Source organism: Dryas octopetala, chromosome 6 (assembly GCF_963921425.1).
Source record: "Dryas octopetala chromosome 6, drDryOcto1.1, whole genome shotgun sequence".
Taxonomy (NCBI): domain Eukaryota; kingdom Viridiplantae; phylum Streptophyta; class Magnoliopsida; order Rosales; family Rosaceae; genus Dryas; species Dryas octopetala.
The window spans coordinates 11,390,459-11,408,990 of NC_141371.1; the positions used below are offsets into that span (position 1 = coordinate 11,390,459).

Consider the following 18,532-nt stretch of genomic DNA (forward strand, 5'->3'; position numbering starts at 1 on the left):
TTCTCCTAAGTGAGATTAATTGGCTTGTCTACAAATTTGAGATAATTACGTACATTGCTTTGGAGGGAAAATGATGTGTATGTATGTGGCTTTCATTTTGTTGGATCGTTGATTCATTATATATATTGTAATAAAGATACAGAATTTATGCACAAAACCATTGCCAAAGAGTAAATATATATTATCTGTTGATCGATCACTTTCTTTTCCTTCTTTTTTACTTAACTCATTGTTGTAAGTTGCAACCCTTCTCATTGAGGGCAATCCTATCGATCGTTAAATAATTAAACCTAAATAAGTATGCTTAAAGCAAAATAAAACAAAAAATACATAACAATTGGCTAAATTATATGGATATATTCCTTTTTAAGAAAAAAAATTTATACCTGACACACGTACTGTATATTAGTTTAGTCTAGTATTTTAGTGTAATAACTTCTCAACATATAAGATGCGATGAAAAAGACACTTTTAGACCCAGATTTTAGAGTTGGCCCCGGCCTTCACTCTGTTGACCCATCTTCTGCTGAAGGACCAATGCAGGATGTCGAGACCCATATTTTACTTTGTGTTTTTTGGCTCACTACAAGAAAAAAAATAAGGTTGATATTGAGCAAAAATTAAATATTTGTGTTATATATTTGGCTTAGAAAACACAATTAATTATGTGTCCTATGTCATTAGTAACCATGTAGCCACAATTTTCTTGTTAGTTGTTAGTAGTTAGTACCGGCGTTACCAATATTATTAGAGTACAAATCTAAACTCTATATCGATTATGACAATCACAGAGCTGATCAGTTGTGTAGTTGACTAGACTTTTGTTTTTTATTATCCATCTAGCACAAATTATGCAACCCTGCTAAATGAGTTTATAACCCATATAGTACAAGCACTTCAACCCACCGTTCAAACTAGGGGTGGGCATTAAGACCGAAAATACCGAAACCATACCGTTCCGTGCCATTCCGTATCGTTTGGTCCCATCTTGTTTTTTTTTTTTCCAATCTCGTGCCGATCCCGTACCGTACCGATCTCAAACGGGATGAGATCGGTCATGAATGTTCAATACCAGGATGGTCCCATCCCGTACCGATTAATTAAAATTTAATTATTTAATTTAATGGGCCCAAATATTACTAAGCCCAATTCATTTTTTAACTTGAATTTAGAAGATGAACATTGTCTTGAAGAACTTGAATTTTATGAAAGTGTTGAAGCAGGTAATGTTTTGTTTATTATCTTAAACTTTACTTGGTTTGCTTTGTAAGTTTGTATTTGTTTTGTAAGTTTTATGAACTAAGTTACTAATTGTTATGAATTATTTTGTGTAGAATATGCAAGTACTACCATTGATGCCACTTGTACTTTGAAGAGTTCAAATCCAAAAGCAAAGGGAAAATAATTTGGATTTCAATTACTTATGAGTTTGAGATGTAATAAACCATAAGGCTTAATTCTAATTTCTGAGTTTGAGATGTAATAAGCCATAAGGCTTAATTATGTTTGTTGTGTTTGTGATGTAATAAGCCATATGCTTAATTATGTTTTTCAGTTTTTTTTTTTTTTGTTTGGGATGTAATAAGTCATAAGGCTTAATTATGTTTTTTAGTTTGGATTTGGTAAATAAGCCATGAGGCTTAATTGTGATTTACTGATTTATAAGTTTATGTTTGAACTTTGAAACTTTGAATATTTGAATTGAATTGTTGAAGTTTATGTTGTATTGTTGTTTATTTGAATTTTGAATTGTTGAATAATTGAATTGTTGAAGTCTTGAAGATGAATTTTCAATCTTGAATAAAAATAGGTTATTACTTGAATTCTTATTCCGTTTGCATAGTTGAATAAAAATAGGTTATGTGTACAGGTTATTATTTGAAGATGAATCTTGAATAAAAATTGAATAATTTAATTTTTATTATTTTTTAGTCTGGGATCGGGATGATACCGAACCAGTTTGGTACGAGACGAAATGGTACCATAATCCCAAAATCCTCATCCCGTCCCGTACCGATTCTGAACTCAAATCATGAAATGAAAACGAGATGGGATAAGTCCCGTCCCTCCCCCCCCCCCCCCCCCCAAACCCCTAGTTCAAACCAAAGTATATACATTAAATGATCGATAGAAATGTTTACTTTGGGAGTTGAGAGCTTGGCTTACTAAAAAGTGGGCCGGCTTGTAATTAAAACTTCTGCATGGATCGTTTTGTTCTTTTGGACTCTAATTTGGACTTAACAAAAAACCAAATATATATTGATATACTTATAATTTAATGTTATTGTCAAATATAATTCGATTATAATTAAATAATACTCTTCCAAACGCTACAATATTGATACTCAAAAGGTCGACTTTCAACGTTAAAACCTACACGAAAATATTTCCTAATGTTTGGGCATAAAGATATAAACCATCGATGATTGATATCATCCATTTGAACACTTAAAAGTGGATTGTGTTGATATATTTTTATAGTATTGTCCTGTTTTGTGTATGAACCTTCATATTTAAAAAAACAATTATTAGTCCTATTTAAAAAAACAAATTTATTTATAATAGATGCATGTACCTACCAAGTCACTGTAAACAAATAATTCATGAAAAATAAGCTTATTGAATATTTGTGGCGTCCCATATCCAACTTGGGAAAGAATCAAATCAATTTTTTTGATTGGAAGAAAGAATCAAATCACGAACTCTAGGGTCTCTACCAATTCTGCAAGAAGAGTGATCAACCGATGAATAAAATGGCCTAATGATCACATTCACATGTGGTTTGGTAATGGGTAAAGGACCACCATGCCAACCGACCAAACAGTTGCGAACCAATCACAACCAGCCACCACATGTCTTGAGGTGTTCAGTAAAAGTGGCCATCCGACTCGGAGCTGTCCAAGCTACTCTAGCGTGGGCACCAGTGGTCTCTTTGTGAACGCCAGTGAGGCAGTGATCATATTGAAAGTTTAATTCGTTTAGGATTTAGGCCGAGATGTAGTCAAACAAGCTAGGCTGAAAGACACAAGCTTAATTCGTTGAAGCCTAGTGGAAAGACAGCTCAATTCGGTGAGAGAAAAACTTCAAGGAAGTTCAATACATTTAATGTGTCTATCTCTTTTGTAACATGTAATAAATACGTAATGTGATAAGGGAGATAAACACGTTATAAGAAGGCTGCTTATAAAAGTTGTTCTCCACTACGATAGCTGAATCTTTCTCGGGCCCAAGTAGGTGGAAGTTTGTGATATACGAGTACGTCCATATGCCTGTAAGGCCTACGCGCGCGGGTAGGGTAGAGCTTGGCTTAGTAAGAATCCATGTGACTGAGTTAGCTGGATCCCACTTGCGTAGGTCAGTAGGATCAAGTCCAATGGACCAGGTCTGGTTGGCTAGAGAATGTGTCAGGTTGGCTCAAATTACATGGCAAGAGAGAAGTGATGAAACGATAAGATTCTATTCAAAACAAATCCTAATAAATCATTGGGCAGGATGACAAAACAAACCAAAAACTAATTCATTTATTCTGAGGTAGGAGTTCTAGCTCGACCTGATATGCTATCAAATAGTATTTTAAAGCTAAAGATCATTTAGTATAATGGATAACACTCAGTCCTCTTTTATTGGAGAAGTCCCTGAGATCAAATCTCATGGACGACCATTTGGTTTAGTGAATGGTCTAATGTTTAGTATCATGTTTATTCAAGGTAAAAACTTTTTTTCTTGTCAAAAAATAGCTATAAACTTATAACTTGAAAGAAGAAGATGCTTAGTCATTTTTCTTATAAGACACTCTATATATTTTTTTTTTTGTCATATTCTTTCGTAAATACACATGAATCTTGTTATTTAACATATATGATCTAATCTTATGCACCAAACATGGTCTAATATCTTTCTTTTTTTTTTTTTTTTTTATTGAGAAAAAGAAACATAAAAGAAAAGAAATATTAATCTGCATTTTTAGATACTATATAAAGAACAAGAAGGTATTGCAAACAACTTTTCTTATTTTGAAATATTGGATCGGAATACACTAACTATAACCTTCAACTTCTAACTTGACTTGCACACGATGTACAAACAAAAGTATAAGCAGACCATGTGGCATTGCAATTTATTTTTTTCACTTTTATACCTTCAATTCCTATGCTATACAAATTTAAACTACTGTATGATCCTGTCTTCAAGAAGCCGTGCCTTTGGACTCCTGAATGTCCAATTCATGCTCTGCTACCAAAACACAGGAATCTGCTTCTAGAGATGAGACTGAGCTCCTCTGCTCCTTCAACATCGATTCCTTGGGAGAATTCAGCATTTCAGTTGTGCATTGCACATCAGGCGTTATACCAACCTGGTCTATGTCATGAAGCGCAGGCGACAAGTACTTTGCCACTGTGACAAATAAAGCTGATCCATCATGCAGCTCTGTGACACTCTGTAGCAAGGAGCATTAGGAAAACAAGCAACACAACAGCCATTAGTTAGAGACTTAATGCAGGTGTGAGGGAAGTTGGTGACTAATGACAAATGCTTTGATCCTGATGAATTTAGAATAAAGACAGTCCTAGTGATCTAAGGTCAGATTACAAATTACATGTAATTCACTGAAAGTAAGAAAAGAGCTATGGTGCTAGCAGAAAAGAAACATCACAGCTACCCATGAAGTTCATGCTTTTGAAATAGATTTTAAGCATCTTGTAACAGTAGGTTGAGTTAATGAAATTCCTTGTGGATGCAACTAGCTACCTACAAAATTGTCATGCTTTATATGAATGGACTACCTGAATTTTTCCTTTCCCAAAGGTTCTGTGCCCCACAAGAGTAGCTCGGTGATTGTCATGTAGTGCCCCTGCCAAAATCTCACTTGCACTCGCGCTTCCCTCATTAACCTGTTTTGAATAGTAAAAGATTCAGAAACCATTTAGACTATGAGCATGTAAGAAGACATCAATTTGTTAAAGTTGGGCATCACTTATTGCACTTCTACTTGCCATTGTAAACAAATCTTTATATCAAGCGAAATTGAGTAGCACAAATGCATTTTGCATGATGTTACACAGTAGTGCACCAGTTCTTCCAAAAAAAAAATGTATATGAACTTTAAGAAACTGCATATCTCTGATAAAAAGTTCATACAAAATAATCAACAAGTGATTACATGGCCTCCAACTATTTCACATGTAAAAATTCAGAACTTACAAGCACAACAAGTGGATCATGTGTTATAGCATGCCCATTGACCATGTTGATGGGTAACATATTCCCTTCCCGATCTATTGTGTTCACTAGAGTTTCATCCCCATCCAGCCAAATTTGGGCAACATCAAGCCCTGCTTTCACCAGTCCCCCCTGAAGAATTTAATTAGAAGAATAAGTGAAACAACTGAGCAACCATAAATTCAAAGCAGGAAAATGAAATATTAGAAAAATTTTCACTTATGTAAATGAGAGTATAAGTTACCGGATTATTCCGTAAATCCAGTATGTATGATTGTACATCCTGACTCTCCATTTCATTAATAGCATTTTCCATATCAGCTGCAGCACTCTGACAGAATGGGGTGGAAAGGTTTTAACAATCTATATAATACATATATAATTACTCTATAATAAGATCCCTGAACATTGCTATATATATATATGTATGTTATATGTACGCGAAGCACTGTAACAATTAAAAAAGCCAAGTGTATGACAATGATTTCATATTTTTACACCATTTTGTTTTAAAGAAAGCATTTCTATATTCTGCATTGCCAGGGGGAAAAACGAAAGCAAGAATTACCTGAGAGAAGGCTGACAGCTTCACATAGCCTGTTTTTATTAGGTGTCCATCTGGGGTTCTATGAGGGATGATAGCAGTTGAAATTGGGGAAAGCTTGATGTATTCACGGGGTAGTTTCACCTTCAAGCAGTTAAGTCATGTTTTCAGATCAGTTTATGAAAAAAAACATTGTGAAATAAATGCAGGCTTTTTGATTGACACTGCTAATTTAAAATCTTTCAAGCTGTCTGAGGGGCCAGAGAGAAACCAAATGCATTTCATAATAAATAGACACTATATGAAATGCCAATATAATAAATGATCTAATACCTCTCTTATACTAGAATCACTTCCCAAATCGTTGCCCTGGGTAACAGAATGTGAAATTAGTTGCATGAAGCAATTTGCCTTTGTTGGCCATACTCTACAGGATCAGTCAATAGATCACATATGATAAATTCTGCTGCAACTTGCAAATAAAGAGAGGTGATGATTACACTGTGAACTTTTACTGTGACAGTTGTTCCAATTCGACCTCTCAGTTTCTGTACTGCTATTTCAGTGTCAACACCATCAAGATTCTCTCCTGAAGTCATACAGACAGTATTTGAAATTATGACATGTAAACAGAGTTACAGAAGACTATGAAAAATTAGGAATTTTGCAACACATTCCCTTGATTAACGAACATCCTGCACTGCAGAAACTAGTTTTCTGAATCACGAATGTGATTTCCCTTGAGAAAGCTTATTCAATAAGGGATTGAAATTCTTTATGGAATTGAATCAAAACATGCTAAACAATGTAATGATATTAGGATTCAGCTACCAAAAAAGATAGTGGTTACGATTTCCATTTTCAGATTCATAAAAAAGAAAGGCCAAATGTTTGATTTGTCAAGTACCATTAATTTCAACCAACTCATCCCCTGCATGTATACCAGCACGAGCAGCTGGGCCACCCTCTACACAAGACAAAACAACCTGCAATTTCCAATCAAAATTAAATTTCGTGTTGCATGAGCATGTGGTCATTACTGAATCTCTTCTCTCCTACATTGAAACAAAGCTCACAAAATCCAGAAGTGACATTGCAACTAGATGAACAGCTTCATAATAACACTATAGACAGACTGTAAGATGAACATTATCACAATGAACAGACAAAGAGATTAAAAAGAATACAAGAGAAAAATTGCAATAACAAATTTGTACGTTTTGTAGAACCACCATATACAGTTTATCAAACTTTTGAGTATAATTCGTAAGACACCATAGGTTTATTAATTGTCTACAGATGCATACATGGCAAGTAAGGAAAAGATATTTCAAGCACAAGGTCAAATAACTTGTATAGGAGCATGCATATATCAATTTCATATGGTTACTTGCTAAATGATTGAAAACAGAAGAGAAGAATTCCTTTGCATCTCACTGACCAAATGGCCTGTTCTTGGTTCAATATTAATGAAAAGGCCAACTCCTTGTAGATTCCCATTGCTTCCAATTCGAAAGCTTTGATATTCCTGTGGTGTGAAACATAATTAGCCGGGTAGCCATCATTATTTTTTGTGTGGATTTGAAAAACCAAAGGATGATGTCGCTGTAATAAATTAAAATCGAAGAGCAAGTGAGCAACAATAGAGAAAAGGGAAAAATTAGTCATATTAGCCATTTGTTAATCAAAACTGTATTGCAAATTTGCAATTGCAAGCTTAAATCAACATGACATTAACAGAGAATGGAACTAATTATAAGACCTTCGGACTGATAATCCGTGTAAAGGGATCACCAAGGGTAGAAAGCATTCCACTGATTTTCATATAGGCTGCATCGGCTGACCTAAGGGGAAACATTTCTACCATTGTTTGCTGCAACTTTTGATCCCAATCTGCAGAGAAATAATTCAAGTCTTCAATGCCAACGAACCCTAAAAATGGAGGAAACAGAAAGAATAGAAGTATCCAAAGACTATAGTAGTTTCATTTCATGAAAAGAACCAAAATAATCAACAATTCAATCTTGAACATTTAGAATGGAGTAATTAAGATAAAGAAGAATAACATATCCCCAAAACCTTGATGATTAAATGTTGGGTCAACAAATGTTTCTCTAATCAAACCCCAAGCCTCCACAAGAGTTCTTTGAACTGAATTCACCTGGAAAACAAAAGCCTTGTCTCTCAGTAATTGACATCAAGTTTGTGACCCAAGTACAGTCAAATTCAGACTCAAAGAAAACCAATTGAGTATTAACTCTATTATGATCTATCTCCAAAAAAAAAACAAAAAAACAAAAAAACAAAAAACAAATTGATAAAAGAAATCCAAGGAAATTAGCAAAACCCATTACAGTTATCACTCAAATAAACACAAAGTATACATCAAAACCAAAAAAAATAAAAAACAGATAGCATCATTAGTATCGAACACAAAGGTAACACAACTCAACAACACTCAATACTATATATCACCTCAGTAGTACGCGAAACCGGAAAGGCAACAGTCAGTGACTCCGCCATAGCCGGAGAGTCGCAACACACAGAATAACTGGCAGCAGCTGCAGCAGCAAATGCAACAAACCCTTTTCCTATCGACCTCATCAGTCCCTGAGTAGACCACTGAGCTTCAGACTCTCCATTACTAACCGCCCTGGCCTTCACCAGCCGGGGCTCCGACACCCTCCATTTCCGGGTCACCCGGCGACCCGAACATGACGAGAATCGATGTGAATGCACTGATAACGATGTGGGGTTTGGGAATCTTGGTGAAATTGGTGAGCATGGCGCTGGTTTGAGATCCAAGTTTGGGCAAACAGGCTCCATTTTCTTCCTTTCTGTTTTTTTTTTTTTTTGTTTCTTTTTTTGAGAGCCAGAAATGGGAGAAGTGCGAGAGGAGTTGAATATTGTTGACTACGTTATTACGTTGTTGGGATTCTGGTGGGATCCACAGGAATCTTTTTCTTTGTGTGGCTTAGAGATTCATTGCGAAAGCGCCTCTGGGTTTGCGACACGTGTACATGGTAAGGGGCAGAAATTTCTATCTTGGAATTTTCCTATTGGCTGCTTCCACTTCTCTTTTATAAATTTTATTTTTTTAATTGCTTTTTCTCAAAATAAAGTTTTTAATTGTAAGTTTTGTATTTTATTTAATAAAAAACTATTTTTCAAAAATGGGCTGCCTAACTATGGTGGTTGGCGTGGTATTGTGGTAACCCTCCAAAAAAGGAAGCTGCTATAACTAGGCCGAGGTGAGGCATCCACATTGATGGCTGCTTGACGCCATCTAAAATTGACCAAAATTAATAAAAAATGCAAGGTTGAGAAGTTGAATTTATCATATGTTTTAGCGGTCTTGGGTCATTTTGAGCGTTTCTCTTTTTGTCAAATTTAAATTTTTTTTTCTTAACTCTTAAGAGTTTCAATTTTAATCATTTTGATTCAAGTTTTATACCTACATTTCACCCATAATTTTATCGTCTTTTTATCTTTATTTTTTAGAATAAAAAAGAACCCTAACCCTAAACCATGCAGTAAATCCTCACAATTCACAACCAACTACTACAAGGTGGAGCACCATTATAAGATGAGCCCAATCATTTTGCTTTTAGTATTTTTTTAGCTTAGCTTTCAGTTAGTGTATTGACGGAGGAGTCCATCATTTTGGTGGAAGAGAAGAAATTATGGTTGTTAGAGGGAAAATCATAATTAGGGTATGAGATATATAGAGAGGGGTGGAAAGAAGAAGATAGAGGAAAGAAAGGGCGAAGAGGAAGCAAAAGGCCCTAGAGCAAGATTACCAATGACCCTCAAACGGGCAAGGGTTAGCAGCAGAGGCAAAGTAATGGGAGACTGAGAGAATTTTTAGAGAAGAGCGAGATTAAGTCTTTCCCGAGAACGAGAAGTTCTTCTATGAGAAATGCCCTGTGAGACCTCCTCTCAAGATAAGTCGGGACTCAAAAACAAGGAACTTATTTTTTTTTGTCAGTTGTCACCGAGGAAAATAAATTACCACACAAATCCCCTAACACAATCAAGGCCCACATGATCAAAAGTTAACATTAAGATATATAGCAGCTAAGGGAGTTGAGAGAACCCGAACTTTGGAAGAATTTGGGAAAGCTTGTTAATGCCCAAGGGAAACAATAGCGTCTGCCACAAGATTGCTAATGGAAGCACATGATATGTGGAAAGAAATTCCTCCAAAGCAAGAGGCTAAATGACTAATGTCCGGAATAATGGAGTGGACTCTCCAAGAAAAAGAAACATCTCATTGATAACTCTATTCTGCGATAGTAGAAGTCATTATGATTTTATTTCTTATAGACTATAATCCATAACGGTAATGGATTATGTTTATAGCTTATAACAAGATTACTGTATTGACTAATTTGATCGTGATTTTTCTTTAAGAAAACAAAAATACAAGTCATGGCTATCTAATTGAGGAATAATTATTCTATATAATAGTAACACGTTGATTAGTTTTATCACGTGATGGTGTTACGGTTATACAAAATAATTTTTAAAACAGCTAAACTACGAAGTGTCTCACTGTATGCCTTGGCTGTTTTTTTTTTTTTTTTTTTTCAATTTATTGTTTCAATTACTGATGAGTACACTTGGGGGTAAAATTAGAAATTTTTAATTATTTTTAGATGCCCAGTGTCCTAAGCAAATCGTTGGATCCACATTTAGAGGTGGGCTTAGCTGTTGGACCCCGACTCAGTCAGGTTGGGCAAAACTCAATACTGATGGGCCTCTTATCCAGGAAAATGGGCTTAGATACTGTGGTTGTTGTTGAACTTGGGGCTTCAGGAATGAGCTTCAATTTTGTGTACTTATTATTTGGTTGGTGACATGAGTTGATAAGTGATAACATGATTTAACAATTAACATCACATTTCAACTCAAAATTACTTGAGTCTTATATATGAATCTTATGATTAATTCTTGTATACGATCAACAACTCTATTTATTTATTTTTATTAGGGGTGGGCACGGTGTGGTTCGACTCACTTTTTCCTCGAAACCGTGCACGCGCCAGACATGAATAGACGGTGCGGTTCGGTGCTTAAAACCGTGAAAAAAATAAAAAAACCGAACCAAACCAAACCATCTTGAATGCGGTGCGGTGCGGTTCTCACCACGGTTCTGGGCCTAATGGGGCCTCACACTTGTTTTTTTAAGCCTAAGCCCAATTATTTAATGATGCAAACTCATCCTAATTAACAAGTTTTGGGACTTTGGGGTTTGGTTGGGCAAACTAGTTTATGTAACTAGACTATATAGAGTATATAGAATATATAAAATTTTAAACTTTATGATTTAGGATTTAGAGAATGAGAGATGAGTTGCAACCAAACCCTATACCATAAGTTTTAAATCCTTATACTATAAACCCTAATATCCTAAACCTTATACCATAAATTTTAAATCCTATACCTTATTACCTTATATGGCATATACCCTATATACACTTATATAGTATATAACTATATATTATACCCTAGAACTATAAACAATTAAAAATTTTAGTATATAGAGTATAAACTATAAATAATATACTAATTTTTTTTATATAGAATATAAAGAATATACTAATTTTATTATATAGGGTAATGGGTATAACTAAAATTATATACTAAAACATTATTAATTTATTATTATATTATATATCTATAAAATAGGTCATAGGGTTATATAAAATATATTTTAGGGTTTAAACCCTAAAATATAGCTAGGTTAATATTAATTTTAATATTTTATTAGGGTTTAAGGTTTAGGGTCTAAAGTGTATAAAAATGTGTACAAAAAGTGTATAAAAAGTATATAAAAATGGTATAAATATATATAAAAAATATATAAAATGGTGTATATGGCAATGTGTATAAAAATATAAAAAAATATATTTTTTGCAAGTATGCGGTGCGGTTCAGTTCGGTGCGGTTAAATAAGGTGTAGAACCGAAACCGAAACCGGAGAGAAGCGGTGCGGTTCGGTTTTTTTAGCGGTGTTGACTTTTTTTTGTCAACACGATTTTTTGCGGTTTTTTTCGGTGCGATTCGGCCGGTTTTGGCGGTCCGCGGTTAATATGCCCACCCCTAATTTTTATCTCCCACATAGACTTCAATAATAAATATAATTGTAGGTCTGTGGGAGCAACACCCAATCATGCTTTCTATTGAAAATATGTCAACTTCATTAATTTTGTTTGGACATGCAGTAAAATCAACATTAATTTTACAAAATGAAGGTACATTTTTTTTTTTGGGCAAATACAAAATGAAGGTACATACATTGATTCAAGTTGGTAATAATCCCAGTCATTGTCATTTTCATTTGAAGCAAAATCAAAGGGTAACCAACCGAATTTCTTTCAAAAAAATAAAAATAAAGGTAACCAACCGAAAAATATATAATTAATGAAAAAGTTATTTAGACCAACAGATCATTGACTTAAAAAGTTCGTATTTTGGGGATTCTAAAAGTTGGTTTTGAGGAAAAGTTGACCAGAGGTTCTATACTTCTATAAGCTGATGAAAAACAAAAATATAATAACAAAGGAAAGAAAAACAGAACTTTCTATTTCCAGTCAATAAAAATATACAATGAAACTGTTTACTGGATTTTAGTATTTTTCTCTATTTTGTAGGAAGGTACTTAAAGTTCGGCAGAATTTTTGTAGGTATAAAAAGTGTGAGTCATTAGTCTGCAAGAATGTAATACAATCCAGTGACTCTCCTTATTCATACTTATGTATATAGGTTCACACAATCACATTTCCTATGTTTATTAGAGAATTTTTTTTCAAGTTGACATAACATGTTTGATGTTCATTTTTGTGGGTTACTTTCCTTCCAGCCACTTCAAATTATAAGATTAAAACCCACTCCAAGTTAAGGGCAGGCCATAGATCCCATGCCAAGTTTGGGGGAGTGGTCTCTCTCTCTCTCTCTCTCTCTCTCTCTCTCTCTCTCTCTCTCTCTCTCTCTCTCTCTCTCTCTCTCTCTCTCTCTCTCTCTCATTAATGTGTCTCCCCCACAACCCATGTGTGTTCTGTATGACAATCAGTATAACTGAAATTTAGAAGAGGAGATTTTGACCACTGGAAAGATTTTGCATAGTAGAAATGCTCCCAATGCCCAATTGACGGCCTAAATAAGGCAATAATATGCGCCATGAACCCCTCCCTATTCATTAAATTGGGAATGTCACTAGTTCCCAACCCCTCTAATTTGAGGCTGGTTTATAGAAGAATATCTTATTTACCTTTCATCTCATTATTATGCTATGTCAGCATAAATTAGTATCCCCTACTATATTTTTTGTGTTCGATTATGTGCTTATATCTAATATGATCACTACAAAAAATATGAGTAAAGCACACCCTTATTGGTGGCATAGAATGGGATGGCAATTAGGCAATAGGGACTGAAGTGTCTCGATTTTAACAAAAATGGGTGTCAATTGGGTAATAGGGACTGAAGTTCCCAATTGACACCTCATTTTGTGCCACTAATAATGGGTGTGCTTTGCTCACATTTCTTGTAGTGGATGTTCTAAGAGTTAGAACTAATCGTTCGGCCGGTTTAGAGTACTTTAGGATGTTGTTTGAGAAAGATAATTAAATAGAAATATTGAATAATGATGTTTTTGACACAAGTATAATATATATGAAAATAGGAGTTTGACTAATATAACGGACTAATTATGAGGGACTCTTTTAATTATAAGAGCTCTTAAATTAATCAAATGACACATAATTTGTCCGCTTTATGTTAGGTTTTAATTCTGAGATTTTGGGCTCTCCAAATTCTTTATTTTACACTCTAGAAAGGTATGTGGTGAACACGCAACCAGGGCTTCACTTCTCTTTTCCCTGATATCCGTTATTTATTCTCGAGAGTAGTACATGCATGCTGGAGTTCATAGTCGTCCACCACGATTCCTTGGCCCAGAAAAGGCTTTAGTTTCTACTGCACAATGGTGTGAAAAAAGTGTATCTAATGGAGCCTACTTGCCTAATGCCAAAAGTCCTAAAACAAGGCTCGGCGGATGAAATAAAAAAACAAGACGATGAATAAAATGGAATTGGATCACATATTCTTTTGTTTAACGGTTAGTAATTTAAAATGAGTTATTGGATTATGGATATATAAAATGAGTATGAGTGAATACAATTATGTGTCATTGAATTAATTTAAGAGATAATTAGCCTTAGGTATTTTAGAAAAATAATTTTTAAATAGAGACCGGGGGTGTTTTAAAATTTATAAGAAAATCATTTTAATTCATAATAATTTATAAGAAAATATTTTTAATTCATAATAAATTATTTTAATTTATAAGAAAATCTTTTTAATTCATAATAAAGTCTTTCCCCTTATTTGAAGGGTATTTCCCCTCCTAGGGTGTAGAGTGAGTTTTGTAAAGGCTCCGTCCAAAATCTCGGAGTTAAAACCTAACATAAAACCGTCAAAGAAGAAAAAAAAAAAAAAAACTAAATTAAAAACTCTAAATCAATACCGGTCTTAGTCTAAGAAAGACTTATAAAATGGACTGGACTTTAAGTCTCCCTTAATTTAATAGGCCGTGAAACTGGAGAAATTATTGTGTGTGGCAGTAACACCACGTGGCATGATGACATGGTGTTACCATGCCACGTGTATAATAATTAATTTCTAAAACTTTAAAATTTAGAGAAAAAAAAACCTTAAAATCTAGAAAAAAAAAAAAAAAAACCCTTAAAATCGTCCACGTGTTATTATTTGAGTGGATTGATAACACTATATCATTATGTCACGTGGTGTTACAATCACATACAATAATTTTTCGTGAAACTGAGTTGCTGCTACATTGGCCGGTGACTTGGGCTCCAAATTTGAATGCTGCAAATTAATGGGGATGCTATTTTTGTATCACCACCAATCCTCATAAATCATAAAAAATGAAAGAGTATGAAGGTGCTGCTCCACACCAAACGTTAATCACTCTAAGAGAAAGTCTTTAGGATCCACTTTTCCATTGTATAAGTTGTTTAATCAACTCCACTCTATAATTAAAAGGTTCCAAACATTAAAAATCATTTTTCATGTCTATGACACAAGATGACAGCTTGAGTATATGTTTCACTTTCATATTAAATGAGTTTCTCATTAGTTGGGGGTGCTACATGGCCGCTTGGTAACTTATTTTCTTCTTTTTATTTAGGAGGAATAGGGGGAAGAGGAAGAAGATAAAAAGGGTAGGGGTAATTTGGAAATAATGAAGGTGAGATAAGAATATTGATACTTTAAAAAAAAAAAAATTTGAGGGGTGGTAAAATAAGGTGTAAGGGTGGGAAAATAGGAATAGGAGTTGGGAAAAGCATCACTCTTTTCTTAATTTTTATTTTATTCCCGACAAGAGTTATTAGTTTTAAGGTATAAAATCACCATTATCTGAACTCATCAAACATAATAACGTGGTACGTACAACATATTCCCCTGAATTTTCCCCTTGTATTTTTCCTAAACAACATTACGAAGTGAATTCCACACCTAAGGATAAAATTAGTCAAAATGGGTTGGGGTTCATTTCAATTCCAAACATGTCATGCAAGGGACACAAATTTGAGAAAGATATTAACAGAGGTAAAGCTGTTTGTTTAGTCTTTTAATTTTCCTATTAATGTAGAGAAAGGAGTGGTTTTGATTGGATTTCCCAAAGTTAAATCAGGGAAAAGGGTATGGTAAAGAAGGAGATCATAAAAGGGACATTCACTAAAAGCAAAAGAGAGAAAAAGGACGAAAAAGAAACAGAAAATGTATAAGGTGGTCTTATACATTTTGTAAAGACAATGCTGACCTTTTTTAAGCGACTGTATTATGTATTCAAGATTAACAAGAGGGTATAGATCTTTGAATGAGGATGTAACCTAAAAATTGGGGGGGGCTTCATTCCAAGGCCCCTTTTTGATTAACCTTTTGCTTTCTTCCTCTTCGATCTATGTGTTATATAAAGGGTGCCTTAAACATGTGGGCCCTAAATAGAAATAAAACTCTAGCATGCGTAAGTGTGCCAAAATTTAAAAAAAGTGCTTAAAAAAAGGAGAATTGATTAACTCAAGAAATACATAAATCCTCTAAGACGCTCGAGAACATTCTCAACTCGAGCGTCCTGAATTATATCAGGAGCTCATCATCTCAGAAGTTAACATTATAAATCAAAATAGCAAAACGAGCTAATCTATCCTATGCTCCATTAACTCAAAAAAAAAAAAAGAGGTGCTTAAACATGAAACCGATCGAGTATAATCCAAGAAAGTATATATGAAAAAACAATACCTGGGTCATCTCATTCCCTCAAATTCTGATTTCGGCAATATCAACGCATAATCAAAACTGTTTACTTTTTATATAATCTATTATAAATCTTCTCTATAAAAAATTAACTCAATCGGAAATCGTTTGGTTATATAACTGTTGTCGATTAAATAAAAAAATTAATGGTTTAGTAAAAAAATCACTCTTTAATTGAAAATTATTTATTTTTTTATTTAATTGATAATAGTTATATAATTAAATGATTTTCGATTGATTTGATTTTTTACAGAAATGATCTTTAATATCTTATCTAAAAAGTGAACGATTTCAATTATGCGCTGATACTATCAAAATTAGAATTTGAAAAGATGAGGTGACCGGTCACCCCCAAACGGTGACCCAAGAATTGTTCTATATGTAATATGTATGCTTTGTTGGGAAGTGAAACTGATTGGCAAATACTATACCCAATTAAAGATGGGAGTGAATGAAATGGTTTGCAATTCACATAAAAGCTGAATATCTCCAAAATACCCAAACAGAACACTGACACAGGCAGGAATTATATGAAGTGGATTGAGAACTATCTATAATTGAGAAGTATGGGCCGGTGTTGAAAATTTATGAAGGTCATAAAGAGACTGCCTGCAGAAGTAGAACTGTAGAAGCTGTCGCTAGGCATATCATATATATCATTTTTCAAAAAAAAGTATGCATTTATCTATACTATTATATATAACAGTCTTAACAGAGATATGAATCCCTTATATAAATTTATGTGAGGGATGCATTATGAGACTCATCTTATTTTCATAATTTGAATTGACTAATTCTAAGTATTTGTTTAAGAACAATACTTCCCTTAGTCTTTGGTTGGTGGAGCTTTTCCAATGCCCTAGCTCTCACATATTCATGTCTTTTTTAGTCTTTCTATTTATTTTGAATGAAAAAATCGAAAAGACATACTATTGTGAGAGGGTTTGAAAGAGCTCCTCTAACTAAACAGTGAGGGAAATATTGTTCTTGTTTTTTGTTTTTTTTTTAGAGAAGGGAAATATTGTTCTTTGATACATAGGTTTCAACGTCAAACATAACTTTTCCTCCTGTCCTTAAGCACAGAGTAAAAAAGCCTACTCTCTCTCTCTCTCTCAATATATACATATGTGTGTTATGTTGAAGTATGCTCTCTTTCTTCTCCTTCAAGTTTTTCTCTATATTCCCCATACAATGATATCCTATACCTACAACTTGGAGAATCACCAAACATTAATTAAAGCAAGAAAACTTTAGCAGCAGAAAATTAAAAAAAAAATTTAAAAAAATCAGGCATATGTCATGGATAATGATCATGAGAAAAAGAGAAAGCTAGGCATAGTCCAAAAGAAGATTTTTGTTTCATCGTGATTTATTTATTAATTTTTTATAGCATTTTTGTTTTTGTTTTTGTTTTTTCTTTTCAAAAGTGATTATGGGGTCAAGATTATTTTTGCCTTTTCCCCTTTTCCCTTTAGCCATTGGGACCTCTCAAACAAAGTTGTCTCGTACGTATACTTGGAGGATCAAAAGCAGCTATAAGATCTGCCTTCAAATGGTTGGTTCCCAAGTTTTTAATTGCCATCATATATAAAACAGGGTTTAATTTCTAGTAAAGGTATCCTGACTAGGATTAATGATGACATGCATCGCCTTTAGTACCCCACTGTGATTTATATAGCATGCATAGATTGTTAGGGAAATCAAACTACTTTGATTCTTTCATTCAATTTTCCATCCTGATTTGATTTTCAGCTAGAAATATTGTTGCTTTACTTGATACAAATTAATTAATATTTTTCCTTTGCGATAAATATAGAAAATCAAGTTTTACCGGTTTTTAGTAAAATTTATAAATAATACTTATCGGAAAAGATTCTGTCAAATGTAAAAATTTAATTTTTGAAATGGAGAAAGACAAAAGTTTAAATATCAACACCAAAAGGAATAGCGTAGAAACTTATTTCTTTGGTTGATATTATGGAATACTCTCCTTCCTTTTGTGAGGAGATACGTGAGAGTTTTTTTCATTTCAATAAAAGAGAGCTTTTTTGATTGCTTTGATTTGATCTATCTGTGGTGTTGTGCGCGATTTATGTGTTGTATGACATCGGATCCTGCTTTAACAACGCTTAGTTGTTCTCTGGAAATCTTTCTTCCAGTTTGTCTCTGATTCTCGTCACAAGGAGCTAGTAGGAATGTCACTATGCTCGCTGGTACCAGTCATGTCGGTTATTACTACCCAATCTGCCACATTAATCTACTGTTAGACTCGATTTAGAGATGTTAGTTGGATTGTGAACTTAAACGCGACTAGTTTAGTGGCTAAAGTGTCTGCTCGATGCCGACGTTATGAAATCGAGCGCTTATTTCGTTGTAAGTATTTAGCTTGTTGATTCTATTATTGTAGGGCTTTTTGCCATAACT

The 18,532-nt window shown here is 33.9% G+C and overlaps 1 protein-coding gene across 1 annotated transcript; it reads right to left on the bottom strand.

Annotated features, from left to right (window-relative positions):
• Nucleotides 1–3,936: 3,936 nt before the first annotated feature.
• Nucleotides 3,937–8,644, bottom strand: LOC147282376 (Peptidase S41 family protein). Its single transcript, XM_086249105.1, has 12 exons — nt 8,240–8,644; nt 7,844–7,925; nt 7,527–7,657; nt 7,206–7,292; nt 6,672–6,750; nt 6,265–6,353; nt 6,098–6,133; nt 5,789–5,908; nt 5,465–5,551; nt 5,203–5,352; nt 4,785–4,892; nt 3,937–4,438 (listed from the first exon to the last, which is right to left on the bottom strand). Exons 1-12 carry the CDS (start codon nt 8,588–8,590, stop codon nt 4,187–4,189), a joined length of 1,572 nt encoding a protein of 523 aa, XP_086105231.1. The 5' UTR covers nt 8,591–8,644; the 3' UTR covers nt 3,937–4,186.
• Between the last annotated feature and the right edge of the window lie 9,888 nt (nt 8,645–18,532).

Coding starts and splice junctions, on each gene's coding strand:
- LOC147282376 (XM_086249105.1), bottom strand. CDS start 8,590: ATGGAGCCTGTTTGCCCAAACTTGGATCTCAAACCAGCGCCATGCTCA. Junction 7,658..7,843: donor CCCAACATTTAATCATCAAG/GTTTTGGGGATA, acceptor ATTTCTCTGCAG/ATTGGGATCAAAAGTTGCAG. Junction 5,353..5,464: donor TGGATTTACGGAATAATCCG/GTAACTTATACT, acceptor TAAATTCTTCAG/GGGGGACTGGTGAAAGCAGG.